We start from the raw sequence: 18,553 nt of genomic DNA on the forward strand, positions 1-18,553 counted from the left end.
TATAGTTTAGGCTTCTACAGAATGTGATTGACAACTTTTTGCGTTTGGAGGGTTAGCGGCATAGCGCTAACCCTGGGTCAATTTTAATCAACTGTTTTGGTTTAAATGCATGTGTTAACTTTTTAAACAAGCGTTTAAAAAAATTTATTTAGGAGATTTGCTCTAAACCAGGATCACAAACCGGCTTTTGAACAACCGGTCTCTGGACATTTTTGGCAGCATATAAACTGCGCAGTGCGCATCGGGTGATTCTCCCGGAAGTTGAACCAAAAGTTGAACTAACTTTCGAAACACAGCGCAGGAGGAAAGGCTGAAAGGGGCTGAAGTTTCGTTTATGAATTCTACTATAGCAGTATTTTTCTGCACAGAATGTATTTAACAACCTAGTGTAATAATGTTTTTCAATCCTGATGATGACGATGATTTCTCTCCATCGTTTGGCGGTGGTTCAGGCGGGTAAGATTGCTTTACTATTTTCGTTTTAACATGCTATAGCATGTCGTCTAGTTTCCGGACGGTAAATAAGTTACCATATACCAATATACCATTTAATATATGGGTCAATTACCATTATAAGTGTGCCACTGAGTGAATGTGCTAGGGGTTGAAACGAAGCATTAAACTTCGAATGATTGACCTCCAGTAGTAGAAATTTTATGTGTTTTGGCATTTAATTACCATACATTCTGTATTATATGTTTCAATCACATGGCCAATTTTAATGAGAAAACAGACCAATTACTAGATTTATTTTCTATTCCTAGTAAATCAAGTTTATCGTCGCTTTTTGGTGCCGATCAGGCTGCATTCAATTCATCAAAAAATGAATCATTGACCTACACTGCACCAAAACAGCCCAAGAAACAAGTTGGTATGTATATAAAGAGGAGACACACCGCAGCAGAATATATTAATATGCTATGATATATGTTGGGTAAATTCAACATATTTTAAAGCATATGCATATTGAGCTGCATGTAATATTTCATATGTTGAAATGGCACCACTAGGTACACTTCTAAATCTTGCCTTCCCTTCCCACTGACATTTGTATGGTTGCATAATTCATTAATGTTATACCATCAGATGATTGCTTCTTTATGCAAGCTTGATCATATTTAACATGTAAAAAGGTGCAATATAAGTAATAGATAAATGAAAGATCTATTGGTTCTATAATGCAAAAGTTCCATTTTCAATAAGGCCTGTTTATGCTTGCAAATGTATCTGCAATTTTATTTGTCATAAGTGTGAATAAATGTGATTGTTATATAGTTGCTGTGTATTTAAATGTGATTGTTGCATTTGTAGTCACATGACTTTCAATGTATGCAATCTTTCCCGCCAGGGAAACAAGTGAAAAATTGTTACCCCGCATATTTTTGTAACAAAGTGTTTTTTGAAATGAATTTGTTGTGTAACATGTATGTTTTGTTCCTATATAATGTACACTACCTTGGGAAATAGTGAGTTTTGTTTTCCCTTGAGTATTAATGTTGCCCCTATACTGTACATCAGCAAATGTTATTTACTTTTTTGCATCTATCAAAAGATGAAAATTGTAAAGAAAATTGCCATTTGTTAGGAGGCTAATGGGCATGAATCTGACAGAGACTATGATCATGTTTAGAGCAAAACATTTGAGCATACAAATTAAGGATTATAGTCTCATTGTAATATCAAACTATTTGGTTGTCAAGATGTTTTATTCGCTTCAGCATCAAGTGGTCAAGAAACGCCTCCAGCTGTCATACATGCTATTGCAGCCCAAGCTTTTAAGTTGTAAGTCATTTATAGAAATACTTTGAATTATCTCCTCCATGTAGCTGCATGTATATAATGATCCCATTTGATTGCGATATGATTTGCAGTGTAAATGGGCAGTATGCTAGTCAAGGAAAACTGGGAGTTGCTGTTTTAGGAAGTCACACTAAGAAAGAGGTAATTTAAATTATAGATGACAGTATGTGATAGTTACTAGTGGGATTATCTAAATTGTTAAAAATGTCAGTCACAAGCAATTGTTGTTGTTTAATTTTAGTATCGTTTATTGGTGTATGCTAGCAAGAAGCAACAAGTTACAGCTGCAAAAATAACCAGTAGCTTTTCATTTGTGGTAAGCTTCCATCCAAATGAGTGGGCATAAACTATGTATTGTATGTTTACATTGGTCAGTAACCTATATTAACATATTTATTATAGGTTCAAGCAAATAACTACTCATCATTTTATGATGATGCTAGACAATCATGGTCACTTAGGTTTGACTCTTCACAAGCCATGGTTGATTTTGCGAAACAGGTACAGTATGTGACATTATACATGTTTCTTTATACAACAAAATATTAGGCAGTAAGTTTGAAAAACATACTGATTACATTGTACCCTATAGTAAAGCAACACAAAATGTACTTGGAAACCTGTGCACACAACCTGATTTTTTTTATTCTCAGCCAGCAACACGCCAGCAAGTAACACTTTGTCAAGCTCAATCAAGTTTTTCTTTATAGATTGGCCTAGCAAAATATAACTCTGCTCCTGGAGGTTTGGTAAAGCAAGATTTACAACCTGGTGATGGTCAAGTAATGAGACATTAATTTTTATTCTGATTACATTCTCATTTTTGTTTTCAAAAAATTATTTACCAGACTCAATATTTTATTCTGCAGGCAATTGAAATTGGAGATGCAATTGAGGTGAAGTACACTGGCTCTTTGTGGACAAATAATTCTTTTGGAAAGGTAAGTGTGTTATTTCTTTGGTCTTTCCGTAAATGATGCTTACTAGAAAATTAACTGTTTTTGTTATACTGATTCCTGCTGGAGCACCGTTAGTTGACTAATTTTTCCTTCAACTGTTTCTGGCTTGACTATGAAATGTGTACAATTCCACTTGAAATCAAGACCTTTTGAACCTCTAGAATTTACCTGCATTGAGTGAAGTGCCAAAAATCATAATTGTTTTTATTACTGGACACTGGTATAGGTTTTTGATTCAAATGCTTCAACAGATAAGACATTGAAATTCCGGCCAGGAAAAGGAAAAGTGATCAAGGTATGATTGAGAAGCAATTTTAATCATGCATTTATTTTCAAACATATTAGATAAAGTTGTCTTACAGGGCTGGGAAGATGGAGTTCTTGGTATGAAAAAAGGTGGAAAACGTTTGTTAGCCATTCCTCCTGATTTGGCATATGGAGATAAGGTATATTGTACACATGTATGTGTATTGTGTGTTGGTAATTGTAAATTTACTTTTATATTCTGTACCTTTATACCATTGTAATTCGTACTTTAAATTACACCATTACCTAAATTATACCAAATTTTCAGGATAAATTGAATAAAAAAAAATACATAATTAGAAATGAACACTTAGAATTCAGAGTAGAAATGAAATAGTGTGTAGCCAACTTCATACCACTCTATAAATCTGAACTCAGAACTCTTCTGTTAGAAGGCACAGTTCCATGTCATGCCATTGATGTGTCATGCATTGCGCTAAAAAAATGGTGCCCATGTCTCTCTCCAGTTCCTGAGCCTCGCTTTATTGGAAATTACACCAGTTCAAACGTCAGATGTAAAAATTTCTAATATAACAATCATCAAACTTATTTTTCCCAACAGGGAGTGCCATCACGGGTGCCTGCAAAGTCCGCACTTCTTTTTGAAGTAGAAATATTGCGTGTTAAATTTACAAAGGAAAAGACGGAGAATGTCCCCAGTGATACATCAACCCCGCCACCCGCAAGCGATCAGAGCCATAAAGATGACGTTAACCCAAGTTCTGAGAACCCCAAGTACGTGAAATCCAAAGATGAGGACATGGTGGGGGGAGTAGGGGGGGGGTGTTTAATGCTTAGTACAGTAGTTTCCTTAGAACTGCGGTTCAAAGTTCGCATTCCCAAATTTTTCGCCATTCCAAGTCTCCGATATCGTCTGAGTATTACCCACTAACAGCTTTGGTTTTTCAGCTGTGTTGAAGCTCCGCTGTCTGTCAATGAAATACTTCAAACATCGTAGTAAACAATGTTTTTAGATGTTTTGAGAGAAGCCTTTTAATTCGTATTCCCCTGGCACAAGGAACTACAGCAGTTTACCTGTTTGAAATATGTGCCTTATTTTCTGTTGTAGAGGAGACGAAGATTTGCGTGAAAGAACTGCTTCTCTGAACAAAGAAATAACAACGGTAAATAACAGTAAATAACTATTTTTATGCCATCAGGGATTCCATACAGATTTCTGTTCTCATCTCCTAAGGCTAGCCTTTTGTAACGGCTTATGAAAGTTTCTAAAAGATCAGTACTAACTATAGTTTTATCCTCGAAATGAATGTTTTATTTCTCTTTTATTTCATTAGTCACCAGAGAAAGGGTCAGAGAAGGCCAAGCTTTTGGCAAGAATGTCTAAAATGGGAAAAAATGTCCTCAAACTCCCTGGAGCTGTGTCTGCTGAACCAGAAGAAGATGACCACGAGGTTCACGCAGAGGTATATTACTCTTAACCAAACAAATCTGCTGCAGGTCGCTTGCTAGTTATTTTTTTCGGAGATACTAAATTTAATCTTTGTTGTACTTTTGTAGAATGTTGCTGGTAGTCATACTAGTGCCAGGACTCCGACCCAAGCAGAGCCTATTGCCGAGCGGCCTCGTTCCCAATCTAATGAATACCACGATTCTAGCGGAAACCCCCATCCCCATTCCCCGGGAAAGCCGAAGATAGCCCCACGTTCTGCACACGTGAACAGGATGGCTCATGCATCCCCAAGTCATGCCCCCAGTCATGTGACTCCACAACACTATCCCACAGAATTTCAAAATCCACAACCTGCGCATACACAAGCCCCACCTCAACAACAACCACTTGCCTTATACCAGGTGAAATGTTTGATTTAAATGAAAATTGCATGTGCGTTGAATTGCAACAGTCACTAAACCTAACTGTGTTTTGCTATCGAGTAACACCCCCAATTTTATAAGTGACTTTATTTATTACGGTAATCATTCCTTGTGTAGCCGCCACTTCACCAGAACCCTCCGCTCTACCAACAAGCGTCACAATTTCCCATTCCTCAACCTCAAACGCATTTTCAACCCGTTTATCAACAACCTGTACAGCCCGTCTTCCAGCCTGCGCCCCCGGTACAACCCCCGCCGTCAACCAGCGGTGGTACTAGTGACGTCATGATGCCCATGTTGATGACAGAAAGCCGGCAACATCAAACTGAAGTGAGACAATCAATAACTAAAGTTTCGGAGAAAATTGATGCATTAGAACACAAGGTTTGTATCAATCGGATATGAACAGTAGCACATCAGTGATTAACCACACATCACATCGTCCTAAACTTATTGAACGAGAGTTATTTCACCGAAATAGGCATTTTCAGTAGTTAAATGGTTCTTAAAAGTAAACCACCTTTTGTACAACGGGTCTCATCACTGTGCTCTGTACAACACGGATGACTTTCGGTAGGTTTTATCAAAGGTACGACTACAATGAGGTGAAGAGTTGCATTAGAGTAGACTGGATACTCCAATGAGTTTTGATCGTCTGTTGCCAACTGTAATAAATTTGACGAATGTATATTTCTCCTCAGATTGATCTTCTGAAGCAATCGAATGAGGAAAGCAATGGCGCTATAAAACCGGTGATGCCTGGTGTCTCGGATGAAAATGTTATGGAAGCTTCCGTTTTGATGAACAGTATCGTGAAGCTTGTCCAGGTAATCAATCACCTTACATCCCCTGTCTATCTTTATTGTGTGAAATATGAATCCTGAGCTGTCATTCACGATTAAGGAAAACGAAAGAATGAAGCGAGAGAATGTTGAAAAGTCAGCTAAGATCGAGGGTTTGAATGAAAAGATTTCTGAACTGTTACACCGGAGCCAAAGGTGGGAATGACTGTTATCTTCTTTGCTGTTTGTTTCCAGGTTGTTTTGTCTTGATCTTTTATCTTTCGTTCAGGTATGTAGAGCAAAGCAATATTTTCTTGGAACAACGAAATGAAAGTTTGCAACAATCATCGTCCTATTCCCAATCAAAACTGGTTGAATTGGAGCGAGATAAGGTAACTTATCGTTTTACCTATCACCTATATTTCTTTAGATACTATACATAGTGAATTATAGGCAGTCGTGGTTTGTCAACATTTGTATATACCTTTATGTCCTCAGCAGAAATCCAGAATCGTTCTGTTTCGCAATTTGTTTTATTCAACATAGTTTTGAATGTCCACAACTTGGGTATTCTTACCATTAGGGGAACCTCACGCCGCGGACTTAACAGCTTCCCTCGCAGAACGATTTAGTTTCGCTCAAAAGTTGTATTCATTTTTGGCCTAAAACGGCGTTTTCGGACAAACGTATCAGCCCTCTTGCAACTGAGTTATATTGCCACTCTTGATTACTCATGTCTCGTCAATTATACACAGACGACATTGGCAACTGAGCTTGCAACATACAAACAAAATGCGGCGACAATGGAAACCGAGTTAGAAATCTTAAGAAAACAAGATGCAGAGAATCGAGAACTGTTGAAAAAAACTTCGTCGCAGTTGCAGAAAAATAAATCTGAATTAGGAACAGCAAAAGATGCTTTAGCAGGTGATTATGAAGTTTAATATTTCCATCCCGAGAAAGTACAGTGGGTGGTGCATGTTTCTTTTGTGTTGTGCCATGAATGTAATCTTCGCCAAAGTAATTTTGTGTTATGCAGTTGAACGTACTAGTATTAGGTTTAGCATGAGTGGATCATGAGATTGTGCATGCTCTTGAATGTGATCTGTCTTTTAGCGCAGCTAACTCTTCAGTTACAGTACTGCTCAAAAGTAACTTAACACTGCGTTCGCGTTCCAATCGCGTTCCGAGCGCAACCGAACGCCTTCCAAAATGCGTTCCTTTGCTTTCCAAACGCGTAGGGTGTCCCACAGTTTAGGTAGATCCTTGAAACTACTCATGTGATTGAAACAGCAATAAAATTATAGATCCGGAATACCAAGGTTTAACCAAGGTTATATACCGAACAATGAAACGTTTGAGAGAACCACTATCCAGTTGCATGGATGGCTCTATCCAGCTTTCGTACAACCCACCCCACGTGTGGGTATAATGCCGTGCTATATGAAAGAGCTAGTTTATCAATCAATCAATTTGAACAATCCGCCAATGTTGTTTTGAATATTTTTTAGAGCGAGAAGAGGAGGTTGAAAGGTTATCATCCTCTGTAAAGAATCTGAAACAAGAACGTAAAAAGTTAGAAGGCAATCTTACTGCACTTGAAGAATCTGTCAGTGATTTAAAACAAGAGAAAGAGTCTGTAGAAAAGGTTAGTGTGCTAGCCCGTACTATCGTTGCCTTACAAAGTAGTAATTCCTTCTATAAAAACGACTCGAGTAATGATTGTGTTTGGTTTGTGCTGTGATTTCTCTTTGGTGTGCAAGGGACTTTTCTGTGCATGCATATTTATGTTTTCCACCTTCATAGGAAAGAAAAAACTAGGTCATTCAGAACTGTGCATAATATTTTTGTAATTTCAAAAATGTTGTTCACAGAGTTTGTTAGATCGTAAAAAGAAACATGCAGAGGTTAAAAAAAGAATGGATGAAGAGATTGAAGACCTTAAATCTAGCCAAGAGGTAAAAAACCTTTCATGTTGTCCAAATTTCGAGAAATGTCGTTTTTATTTGTCACTCGTGCAGTAATAACAATGTTTATATATTTTTAGGAAGAACTAAACAGCCTAAAGGAAAGACATCGTCGGGAGTTGACTTCAAGTAGTTCATCCTTGTCAAATCAGGTATAATTTTGATGATTTTGTCAATGTCTTGCTATATGCGCGAGTAGAAAAATAAGGTATATAGGCTTTTTATTGTTTGGATAACGCATTTTCTACTAATTGTGATGAGATCCAAGGTGGCTGGAATCAACGAGTTTTCATTAAAGAGTGTATTCACAACATGATGTGGTCCGAGTTCTTACAATATTTTGAACTTACTACATTACGTCTGTAATAGAGAGAGAGAGATGAGATAGCTAGAATCTTTAATTAATTAATAATTACAGTCGTATAACTGAATTGATTTAATTCTAATTGCTTTTTTAATAAAATTGATTTTACAAGAATAGTCAAAAGAGATTACAAAATTTCTTATCACTAAGACTATCAAGGATTTGTTCAATAACTAATACAGTTTTCTTTGATAATTTAAAAATTAATTACTCTTTATCTACAATTTAAAATTATTAGAGTTCAATTAGATTATATCTACAAAGTTGCCTTACGGGCATAACAGGGAGTAAAAGAGTTTTTAAATCTATTCGTATACATGCATAGTGTCACAATTCTATAATCTGTTGTCTTTAAGATTTCTGAACTGGAAACAGAAATGGAGACAAAGTGGCAAGAGAAATCAAAACAAATGGTGAATCAATGTGAAAAAAAGTGGAAGAGAAAATATGACGACATTACAGAGGAAAATGAGTCGTTAAAGAAAAAGTTATCTGAAAGTGATGAGAAGGTGTGTCGAAAATACTCTTTTCTAGATGATGTTTTGTTCGTTATTTCATGTTGAAAATTTTCTTATAGTATTCCATTATGAAGACATCCCAGGCTCAGCATTTGCAGGAGATCGAAGACCTTCAAGAAAAGCTGAAAGACTTGGAAGAAACGCAAAATAAAGTATGGCATACTACACTTTATAAACGTTTTTTGTGCTAATACGATATGATAATAAATTATTTTATACCCTAGTACACGAGTATGAAGAACTCGCAGAGTCAACAGCAACAGGAAATGAATGAACTTCGGGAAAAAGTTAAAGACATTGAAAACACTCAGAAAAAAGTAGGTATTTTTCTTCGCGCGTCCCCCGAAAGCGCAGAATTGAGAGGTTAGGTATTTATTTATTTTCTTCACCGTCAACATTATTGTTTGCTTATTTTGAACAGTATCAAGATCTAAGGATGAAAAGTATTGAAATGAAAGAAAAATACGAAAATAGAATACATGAGCTGATTGAGGTACATACATATAATAACTGATTATTGACCGAGCGTGAGGTCTGTACTGTGAAATATCAGACCGAGCTACGAAGAAGCAAGGTCCATGCAAAAAACATCGGTCTGATATTTCACAGTACTAACCGAACAAGCGAGGTCAATAATCTATTTATTTTATGGCTGAACTGCATGAGACAACCGGGATACTGATCCGGATACCGAATATACATATCACAGCCCGGATATGGGTTCTTACGGACCGCTCGTCAACCAATCAGCCATGTAATAATATAAAATACTACCATAAGTCCTAGATTGTATGAATAGTCACTCGGAGGTGCACTCGTGTCTCAAACGTATACATGGCATGACAACCCGTATGGTCTTAAATGGAATACTTAAACTGAACCTTTATGCCAACGAATTCATTGCTTCATAACTATCTTCATCTTTAACTCTACCAATAAAATACTACAGGGGCTGAATTTCTTCAATAAATCAGTTTTGAAATTTTTCAATAGTGCCCCAAAGTTTCGGCTTTACTGTCATCGAGTGCCTTTTTTAATAATTTAGGAAAAGGAGTCAGCCGTAAAGGAAGTCGAACAGAGGTCTTCCGAAGAAAAACAACAAGTCGCGTTACAACAATCAGCTGCAGAACCATCCAGAGATGTAATTATTAAAGAGGTCAAGCAAATTATGAACAAAGTATTCTTCAAAATTCGGGAAGAATTTGTCGCTGACGATAGCTACAAAGGCTCGTCAATTATTTCTGTTGTCTTGAACGTTATCAAAGTAAGAGTACAGTAGTTTTTTTGTGAACGAAATTAACTGGTTTTGTCTTCAATTCACGCTTTGTTCGCGTTTTGAATTTTTAATCCTTTTTTCTTTGCAGGCCATGACGTTAAAAATGACCAGTGGCGAAGGTGAGAGTGGAGAAGAAAGCGGAGAAGAGGACGAGGATGAAAGTGGAGATGAAGAGAGTGAAGAAGAAGAGGGTGAAACTAGTGGAGAAGAAGAAGGAGAAGTGAAGGAGGAAGAAAGTGAAGACGAAGGTGAAAATGATGAGGAAAAGGGAGGCGTGGAGGCTCAAAGTGAAAAAGGGGAAATCGGTAATATCGAAATTGAAAGGACGGAAGATAAGATCATCGAGAAAATAGAGGATGAGGAAATTGACAAAGATGGAAGTAAAGAGAGTGATAAAGAAGAAAGTATCGAAAATTCAAGTGAAGACGATGGTGAAATAGTGAATAAAGGTCAGGATGAAATGAAAGAGGAGGAAATAAAAAATGAGGAAGAAATACCGAAAGTTGAAACCAATGAAAGTGAAGCAGTCAATGAACAGAGTGAAAACGCGGAGGAAGCGCTGCGGAAAAGCGATGAAGGAGAAATAAATGAAACCGAAGAACATGGCGGCGAATCTGAGGATATATCTCCACTAAACCCAGCAGAGGATAGTGATAGTCAAAGTGATGAAGAGGATTTAGGAATAAAAGAAGTTCCTCCTTTGATGGAACCCAATATCAGTGATGATGACACAGAAATTACACAAGAGGACAGTGGTGATCATTCGGGGATATTGCAACAGCAAGGTGCTGGTCATTCAGAGAATGTAGGAGATGGCGCTAGTTCAGACGAGGATCTTGAAACCGTCTCAAACCGTCCGGTTCATGGCTCTGAGCAAGAGGCTGATATCTCGTCCGATGATGAGACCGACAGGAATATAGTGGATAGAAATGGACAAGATAATGGTAATCAAGAACCTCTGGTGTCTAATTTGCCAAATATTGACGAATTATCTGAAAAAAATGAAGATAGCAAAAGTGGTGATGTTGTTGATTCGAAGGGATCGGATGTTGAAGTAGGAAGCAGAAATGATGAAATGGATAAAAACGGTGACGAGGGCGGCGAGAAGGAAGGTGAAGTTGAAACTGTGGCTGAAGAAAAAGGCAAAGAGAAAAAAGTCCAGAGTTTATCAGAGTAAGAATAATTTTTAAAGAATATTGTTTTAAAATGCAGAACGGATTGAACTAACAAGAGAGGGTCACACTGCATGGACCTCAGAGAAACGATTAAATATGGAGTGAAATGAAGCTGTAGGTTAGATTCTCTTTCACTCTTAGTGAAAACCCGATGATTTTAGGATGAGCTTCAAGAAAACAATTTGGAATTTATGGAGTTATACGGCAAAAATTTCTAAAAAAAAATCCTGAAGTAGCAGCAAGTGATGATTTTTTCTTACTTAATCTTTTAGTTTCTTAAGTGACGACGAAGATGATGTTCAAGGCTTGTTCGACACCCCTGAACCGAAGTCGAACTTAAAACCTGCGAAAAAGGAAACTGAGGTAGGCAAGGGATTGTAGTGAGGAGTCGTTGCGCTAATTGGGGGCAGGGGGGTGCTAACCTGCAATCGAAGTCTATTTTTAAATCGTTAGGGTGCTACCCCCTGGGTATCCCCCATGTTCTAATCCAGTTACACATGATTTCCTAGAAGAGGGTGACATACAATTTTTGCTTTTTTTTTTCAGAGTCCAGCCCTGAAAACAATCCCCCCACCTCTCTTTGATGACGATGACGATGATGATTTGGATTGGTTCTCGTGATGATTGCAGATTGCTTGAAATTTTAGTGAAATTTTAAATTGTGAAGACAATTTTTTTGCTTTTAGTAATAATATTAACATGATTTATTTTCTACCTGTGCGATTGAAGACAATTACCAAAAACCTGATTAACGATAAAGAGAAAAGATTGAAGTCCTTTGTCTTGTATTGCTGACTATTGTAAACATCTCAGGATAAGATACACAATAACGAGCGTTTGTTTCGAAAGTATGTACCGTACCCGGACCGAGAACTCGCCCATCCTTTGAAGCGAAAAAAATTATACGTGTGGTTGTTTGACATACATGCAGTCTTTTGATCCTATTTTAAAGTGAATTAGAATCAAAGAACAACAATTGAAATGGGAAGTGAATTTGAACATAACCCTAAATTTTATTATAGCTTTTGAGAAACTAGATTCGTATTCTCCTCATGATATTATAACACTACAATTCTAGAATTACTTGAATACCGTTACTTTGCATTTTCTCACGAGTTATATTTTCAACTTATTATTAAGATATCATGGATTCACAACTTTAGATCGAAGTTTCGTTTGTTCCTATAGATCCGAGTTGATTTTTCTGGTGTCCTGCTATGGGTGGGGTTTTGGGTGGATTTCTGGGCTTTACAAACAAAATTAAACACACTACGTGGAAAATCATTAATCTTGTGTGATTTTACAGTTGTAGTTTCTGGGATTGCCATCGAAAATAACGACTGCTTTCAGGTTAGCTGCAAAGCACAATTGCGATTGACAATTAAACCATGCATTTTGAAATTTATACAATATTTTTTAATTGTACAACATAAATCAACATAAATCATCTTTTTTGTGTTTCATAAACAGTTTAACTGCTGTCATTCAGGTTTGTCTAGTAATCACGGTTTACTGACTGTATTCCAGTTTTAACTTTTAACTCAACATAACTTAAACATTTGGCATATAATCCAACAAGTAGCTATATATGATTGTACAAGACGTTTCTCGTTCTTTATATAAATATCAATGTTCACCTTATACAGATAGACCAGGCATATTGTGTGATATCATCATAGGTAGTAATCACTGATCTATACTAGAGCTATACTAGTATAATTTAGTGGTATAATTTTAATACATCCGAAATAGAGTGACGCTTTAAAACTATTAATAAACCCTTTTACAGTTTTTTCCTTTTTCTCTTTGTATTCGAAATTTTTCGGCGTCCATTATCTTTAGTACGATGTTAAAAGAAATATATTGGAAAACCAAAGAAAAACGGAAGATCGAAAAATACTAAAAAAGGAATTAATAGTTCCGGCAGCGTGTTCTTAAATATCAATACAGTTTCTTTTTTCTGAACACAATGTGAACACTCTTACTGTATATGTGCTAAATATAAAGAGGCTGCCAAGTCCTTCTGCGAAGATCTTTATGTTTTAGAAACGATAGAGTTCAGAGTTTGTTTTTTCAGAGAAACTGCATTGTTTGAAAGCAGAGCACGCACTCCACACATAAATACAAACTTTCCATCCAGACTATCCCACATCGGTAAAGATCACTTTTTCAGTTTCAATTATGTGCAGAGGGACTTGACTTCCACATTACAAATAGACAACGAAAATGAACGTTTTTTAAATCTAAAAATTAACTTAACTCCTGTAGTAAAAGTAAGACAGAAACAGACGTCTTACTTTGTCATAAGTGTTGTGGCTATTACAGCCATAGCTAAGATGAATTCTGCAACTAAAAGCAACATACTAGATGGTTCAGTAACTGGTCTACAATTATTGACCATCGGCACCGATGATTTTCTCGGGCTCAACTCGCTTGCTACCACTTTCCAACTATTACTTTGGCACTCGATATCGTTGCAAACAGTTGTTGCTGTTATTCGATACTTGTGCTCTCCGTCAAAAACTTGAAAACACAATTCATTTTTGCGAACCGCTTCGGTCAACGCTTTCACTGTATCATTAAGATTAACCAAGGTGTCCGCGCCAAACTTTTGCCTCATTCTATGCTCATATTCGTCGGCAATATAAAACACCAGTTCGATTGTACTGTTTTCAGACTTCTGAGTAATATTAGAATAGGCAAACCACGAAATGCCTTTTCTATCCAAACACAAATGTTTTGCAATTTTTATGCTTAATTCTTTCGCTATAAGCGTTCGCTTCTTTAATGTCCCAAGGTTTACCTGGAATAAGAATTTCCTCACTTTTCCAAGATTTAAGTTCACTTTCCGGAATTCATCACAACGTTCGATAGTTTTTAGTATCTCCATAAGACTATTCTGGACATTTTGGTCGGTTAGTGTTTGTCGTAGATGCCAGAAAATTCGCCACAAATCGACAAGAGGTAATTTGCAGATTGTTGTAATTGTTGCAGGATATGGCGAAAAAAAACAATGTCTGTACAAGGATATTGCGCGTCTTGTTAGTGCTTTACATGAGTTTTGCCGTCTTGTTCCTTGCCATATTCTCAATAAAGGTACCAAGTTGACTTGTAGGCATTTCCGTACACCATTTAACCACATATGAGCGTTTCTAGACAAGTGTGAATAAGGATTTAGATACGACTTACAAAGGACTTCTCCAAATTTTATAACTTCGTTCTTGAATTTTCCAGCACATGGAAATCGTTGAGCTAAACACGTCTTGAACCAGCCACAATTTGCTCCGGTTGGACTAGAACACCATGCAGGAATACTCGGCTTGAAGGTGACGGAAAGAAACCCATCGTCAGTCTTCAATATTTCGCCCGTAGAACATGTACATGGTTTCGACACTGCTCCAGAATTTGTGCTGTAAACTTCTAACATGCACTGATAAATGCAAATTTGTTGACCTTTTAGGCAGCCGTGGCGACCCTTGGATTTTTGTCGTATATACAAGTCTGTAACACAAGTCGACCACTGCTCGCCGCTGTAGCGAGAAATACGAATACAGGATGAACTTCCCAGTGTTGAATTATTACATGATTCTACTTTCTTCGTTGACGACAAAATATATAAAACTGTGATCTGAAAGTGAACAATTAGAGGCACTAAACTCAGCCCTTTGGCTTTGGAACTGCTATAGCACGCCATATTCACAATACTCAATGGCAATGCAGGTTGCTGTTAAGTCTTATCGTCTGAATATATCGCTACTTCGTGGCTCAATACACAGGTATGAATGTATTTATTTGGTTAACTCCAGTTATATAAACGGCGCTTGTTCTTCGAAGTAATGCACTAAGACGAAAACTGCTTCAATGGAAATATTGATTTTAATAGATACCAGGAACTCCGTTACGAGTTACGACATTTATATCTATTGTCATTTCTAGGAATGTGACTACCATATAAGGCATGCTGGAAGTGGACATTATGAATTCGAGATTTGATATAGTCCGGCTATATAAGGCACGTAATCCTAAATCCTTACAAAATGTGATATTGTTGTATATTATATTGACTGCCTGTTTTAAAAGCGGTCAGTTAGTCATATGACTGCATATATAAAGTACTTATATTTTCTGTTCGTAAACTTTTCCGTTTTACTTTCATTTGGTGATGACTGCATGCGCGCAGCTGTCGCAAACTTTTACACATGTCAACGTGCAGTCATGTGGTGGTCACTTGGAAAATGCATTATACATACATGATACATTGCCTTCTGGATGTCAAGTCCTCGGCAGAAATACAAACAGACTGACCGATCTCTTTGACAAGAACTTTCCAGACGAAAACCTTTGCATGCCTCTGCCTTTTTTGAGTTAATTCAGTGATAGTTTGGTGACTTAGGTCTGAGAGGTAGTTTGCATTATTATCATGCACTTCAAACTGATTTGAATTTTTCCCACTTATTGGATTCCGAAGACTAACAACAAAACCAACCAAAACTATGCATAAGGAAATTTTTCACTTGAACCGTGCCACGTGTATACAAATGTTTATTAGTTAAAAATGTTATTGTTGGGTATACAATTTCATATGAAAATTTCATAATCAGAGGACTTTCCTGGATTTCATCATATTAGAAATAGTAACCTGACCCCTCTTCCTCGCGATAATACATTGTCAATTATGGTCTTAGTGCGAAATTCGTGCGAGTTAAATGGTATAAAGTGCGAGTTAAATGGTATACACAGAACTGAAGTGAAGAGAATATGCTGCTTGCATTTGAAATAGGCGGAAATTTTCTGCATGATTAGCTTAATCATCTCTAAGTCCGGTTTCATTTAGACGAATATAATCATTCCAAACAGTCTTAGTAAATAGGGCCGTATAATAGGGCAGTTTGCCTTGCGTACAGAAGCGCCTTCGCTGCACATGGAAACCTGGACTTAAAACTACTCTGTAACCGTAACGACAACCCGGCACAATATCGCAAGCTGATAAAAACCTGTTGTGTTAAGTGCTTCATCGAGTTGGCTTCTTAAAAAAACCTACACTTCTCTTCCTTCTTCCTCAAACCGGGAACATTCCCTGTTAAACTAGGAAGCGTATGTTTTCAGACAGTTAAACTGCCTAAGAATGAGAGTGTCTTCACAATTTTCCTCATTAATCAGGCGACTTGCCCTGCTTGTCTGCGTGGCGTATCTAATTGCCTGAAACGAATTAAGTGCCCTGTGCTAATGTCCACATATCAAACAATTTATTCCAAAGTCTTAATTCCAGCCAAACTCTATTGGTCGACGAAAATCACACTAACAATATAAAGCGACGTAATTTGCAACAGCGTAAAATATAACACTTATACAAATATTAATTACACTTTTATTGTTCCAAATCCCAACAGATCTAATCTCCAGGGAAACTCTACAAAACATTTTGCCATTAGTATACATGGTAAACGCCATGCCATTGTACAAATTTTGGCGTATACATGTGATGAAAAGTATTTTGTCTGGCTGCTATTAAAAAATAGCTGCTCGAATCATGGGCTGTGCATGTGTGAAAGCAAAAATAGGCAAGGGTAAGTGTGTGTATAAGTTGTTGAATCGTACACCATATTTGCTTAGCTATTTTAATATGTTATTGGTGTGAGGTAGCTAGCCAGCTAGGTCAGATTTAGGCACAATCTAGTATGCGATCGAACACCGCGAAGCTCGCGAATAAGGTTTCAAATGTTGGTGACAATTTTGCTTTGATTTACTGGTAACCAAGTTCAAATATCAGCAGTATTCCTCGAGTTGAAGTAAGTTACAATGAAATGCAGTGAGATGCTGTTGTAATTCAGCATTAGCTTAATTCCTCAGAACCGAGTTTTCCGGTATAGGCCTCTCACTTCCTAGTCCTTGAAGTTTTACTACGTGGTGCTTATAGTTATGCTTAGTATCAATTAAGATGTCAGATACATCGGCATGTGACTTACTGGTGAGTATCACAGAAAAAAAAATTGACAACCCACAGCATTTTCCATAGAAATGAGACTATGTATGTATAATTGTGCGCGGTAGAAAGACTTTCTCTATCGGATATAGAGAATATTAGTTTAATGACACTTCGATCGACAAAATATTTTTCTCTCTTAACGTAGTAAAGCCTCTGCCAATTCGAATGGATGTTGGAGGAAGAAGCGAGGCCGCAAGAAGAAGGCAATCAATTGCTTTAGAAAAACAGCGAACCTTCAGCACGGTCGAAAATCACATCAACCAAGTGAAACACGCCAAAGATAATGGAAAAGAGAGCTTGAAATGCGAGCTGCATGGAGAGGAAGGCGTCATTTCAGAAGAAAAGGCAGAAGAAGGAGTTAATAAAGGAGGGCAACAAGGAGTAGATATGGACATTAAGGATAACTTTTAAAATGACTCGTATTGTTCTGAATGTTCTGAAGAAGTTGGAAGCGGAAATATGAGCCCATGTCTTGTCGAATACACGCGTTTCCCAGAGGCGGATGGTCGTCTGGCAATAATATTTTTGAGCTGTCATGCGGCTTCCCTTCAAAGAATTCCTATCATACATCGTTCACGTGAATTGTTCGAGCAGTATTTTTAATTGGCTCTTTCAACCGTAACAAAGGCTTTTAATCCTGCAACTTCGTACCTCGGGTTAGTCGGGTACGAGGCTGCTAATCTTGTTGAATTATGCGCAAAATCAAAATTGTTGACTCATGATCAGCACCTCTTATGAAAAGGACAACTTCGTGGAAGTTTAATAGTAAAATATATTTGTAATAATTTTAATTTACCGGTTCGTGCTTGTGTTAGTGTACGTTCTCGGCAGTTAGTAAACTTGCAAAAGTGCAAATTTGCTAACTGCTGAGAACCTACACAAACACCAACACAAACACCAACACAAACCGACTACACATCTTATTTTTTGGTTTTCGGCCAAATTGTAGGAGACTTTGTTATATCATTATTCAAGACATTTTGACCAAGACAAACAGCTGGAACTTCGCTTTTCTTAAATTATTTGTTATAACATTTATGCATGCTGTTTATGCTTACAAGCTGTCTTTCTTTAAGTTTAACTAATATACAAAACCGCTGGTTGCGACAAAACATCCGAAAAGGCCCTAAAACGTGTCATCAACACAACAGATTTGTTGACTACAACTCATACGTCCCTATAACCTGTCGGCTGATGCAAGTCATGCAACAACGTCGAAGTTTTGTAAGACTAAACTCTTGCAAAAAGTCCTCGTCATTTTTAGTATACTGAAATTATTATAAAATATACAGAAAAGGGCATAGTGGCGTTCATTGCAATTTCATAACATATTGTAGCATATATCATATATGCATGTGTAGTATAAAATATTTCAACCTGACGGTTCGCGCAAGAAAGTTTTCATTGCCATCGCCCAAACATACTCTCAGGGTAAACACCACATATACCAGAGGCACGGACCTACGTCATCGAGATTTCTTCTCGTGATCATCTCAAAAGTCAAAACGATGAAAACACATTATATAGCTACATTATAGAGTAAATCCTCGATGTACGCGTCATCTCCCCATCTGTCGGGACGGAATT

The 18,553-nt window shown here is 37.2% G+C and overlaps 2 protein-coding genes across 2 annotated transcripts; one reads left to right on the plus strand and one right to left on the minus strand.

The window, feature by feature from the left end:
- Positions 1 to 284: 284 nt before the first annotated feature.
- Positions 285 to 11,694, plus strand: LOC114530262 (FK506-binding protein 15-like). Its single transcript, XM_028551862.1, has 30 exons — positions 285 to 456; positions 765 to 871; positions 1,719 to 1,782; positions 1,872 to 1,941; positions 2,042 to 2,116; positions 2,203 to 2,301; positions 2,511 to 2,582; positions 2,670 to 2,741; positions 2,986 to 3,054; positions 3,122 to 3,205; positions 3,628 to 3,800; positions 4,135 to 4,189; positions 4,361 to 4,489; positions 4,584 to 4,877; positions 5,016 to 5,282; positions 5,600 to 5,725; positions 5,802 to 5,896; positions 5,970 to 6,072; positions 6,436 to 6,607; positions 7,192 to 7,328; positions 7,555 to 7,638; positions 7,728 to 7,799; positions 8,368 to 8,520; positions 8,589 to 8,681; positions 8,754 to 8,846; positions 8,951 to 9,022; positions 9,575 to 9,793; positions 9,894 to 10,978; positions 11,253 to 11,343; positions 11,527 to 11,694. Exons 1-30 carry the CDS (start codon positions 395 to 397, stop codon positions 11,599 to 11,601), a joined length of 4,362 nt encoding a protein of 1,453 aa, XP_028407663.1. The 5' UTR covers positions 285 to 394; the 3' UTR covers positions 11,602 to 11,694.
- A 213-nt stretch (positions 11,695 to 11,907) lies between these two features.
- On the minus strand, positions 11,908 to 14,780 carry LOC114530263. Its single transcript, XM_028551863.1, has one exon. The coding sequence runs from the start codon at positions 14,672 to 14,674 to the stop codon at positions 13,274 to 13,276; it is 1,401 nt and encodes a 466-aa protein (XP_028407664.1). The 5' UTR covers positions 14,675 to 14,780; the 3' UTR covers positions 11,908 to 13,273.
- Between the last annotated feature and the right edge of the window lie 3,773 nt (positions 14,781 to 18,553).

Source organism: Dendronephthya gigantea, unplaced genomic scaffold (assembly GCF_004324835.1).
Source record: "Dendronephthya gigantea isolate DGI-Jeju-01 unplaced genomic scaffold, DenGig_1.0 000061F, whole genome shotgun sequence".
Classification (NCBI taxonomy): domain Eukaryota; kingdom Metazoa; phylum Cnidaria; class Anthozoa; order Malacalcyonacea; family Nephtheidae; genus Dendronephthya; species Dendronephthya gigantea.

Bases quoted from the DNA above. Each gene is read 5' to 3' on its own strand.
- LOC114530262 (XM_028551862.1), top strand. From the start codon at position 395: ATGTTTTTCAATCCTGATGATGACGATGATTTCTCTCCATCGTTTGGC. The intron at 3,206-3,627 runs GTATATTGTACA...TTTTCCCAACAG, and splicing joins ATTTGGCATATGGAGATAAG to GGAGTGCCATCACGGGTGCC. The intron at 10,979-11,252 runs GTAAGAATAATT...TTAATCTTTTAG, and splicing joins AAAGTCCAGAGTTTATCAGA to TTTCTTAAGTGACGACGAAG.
- LOC114530263 (XM_028551863.1), bottom strand. From the start codon at position 14,674: ATGGCGTGCTATAGCAGTTCCAAAGCCAAAGGGCTGAGTTTAGTGCCT.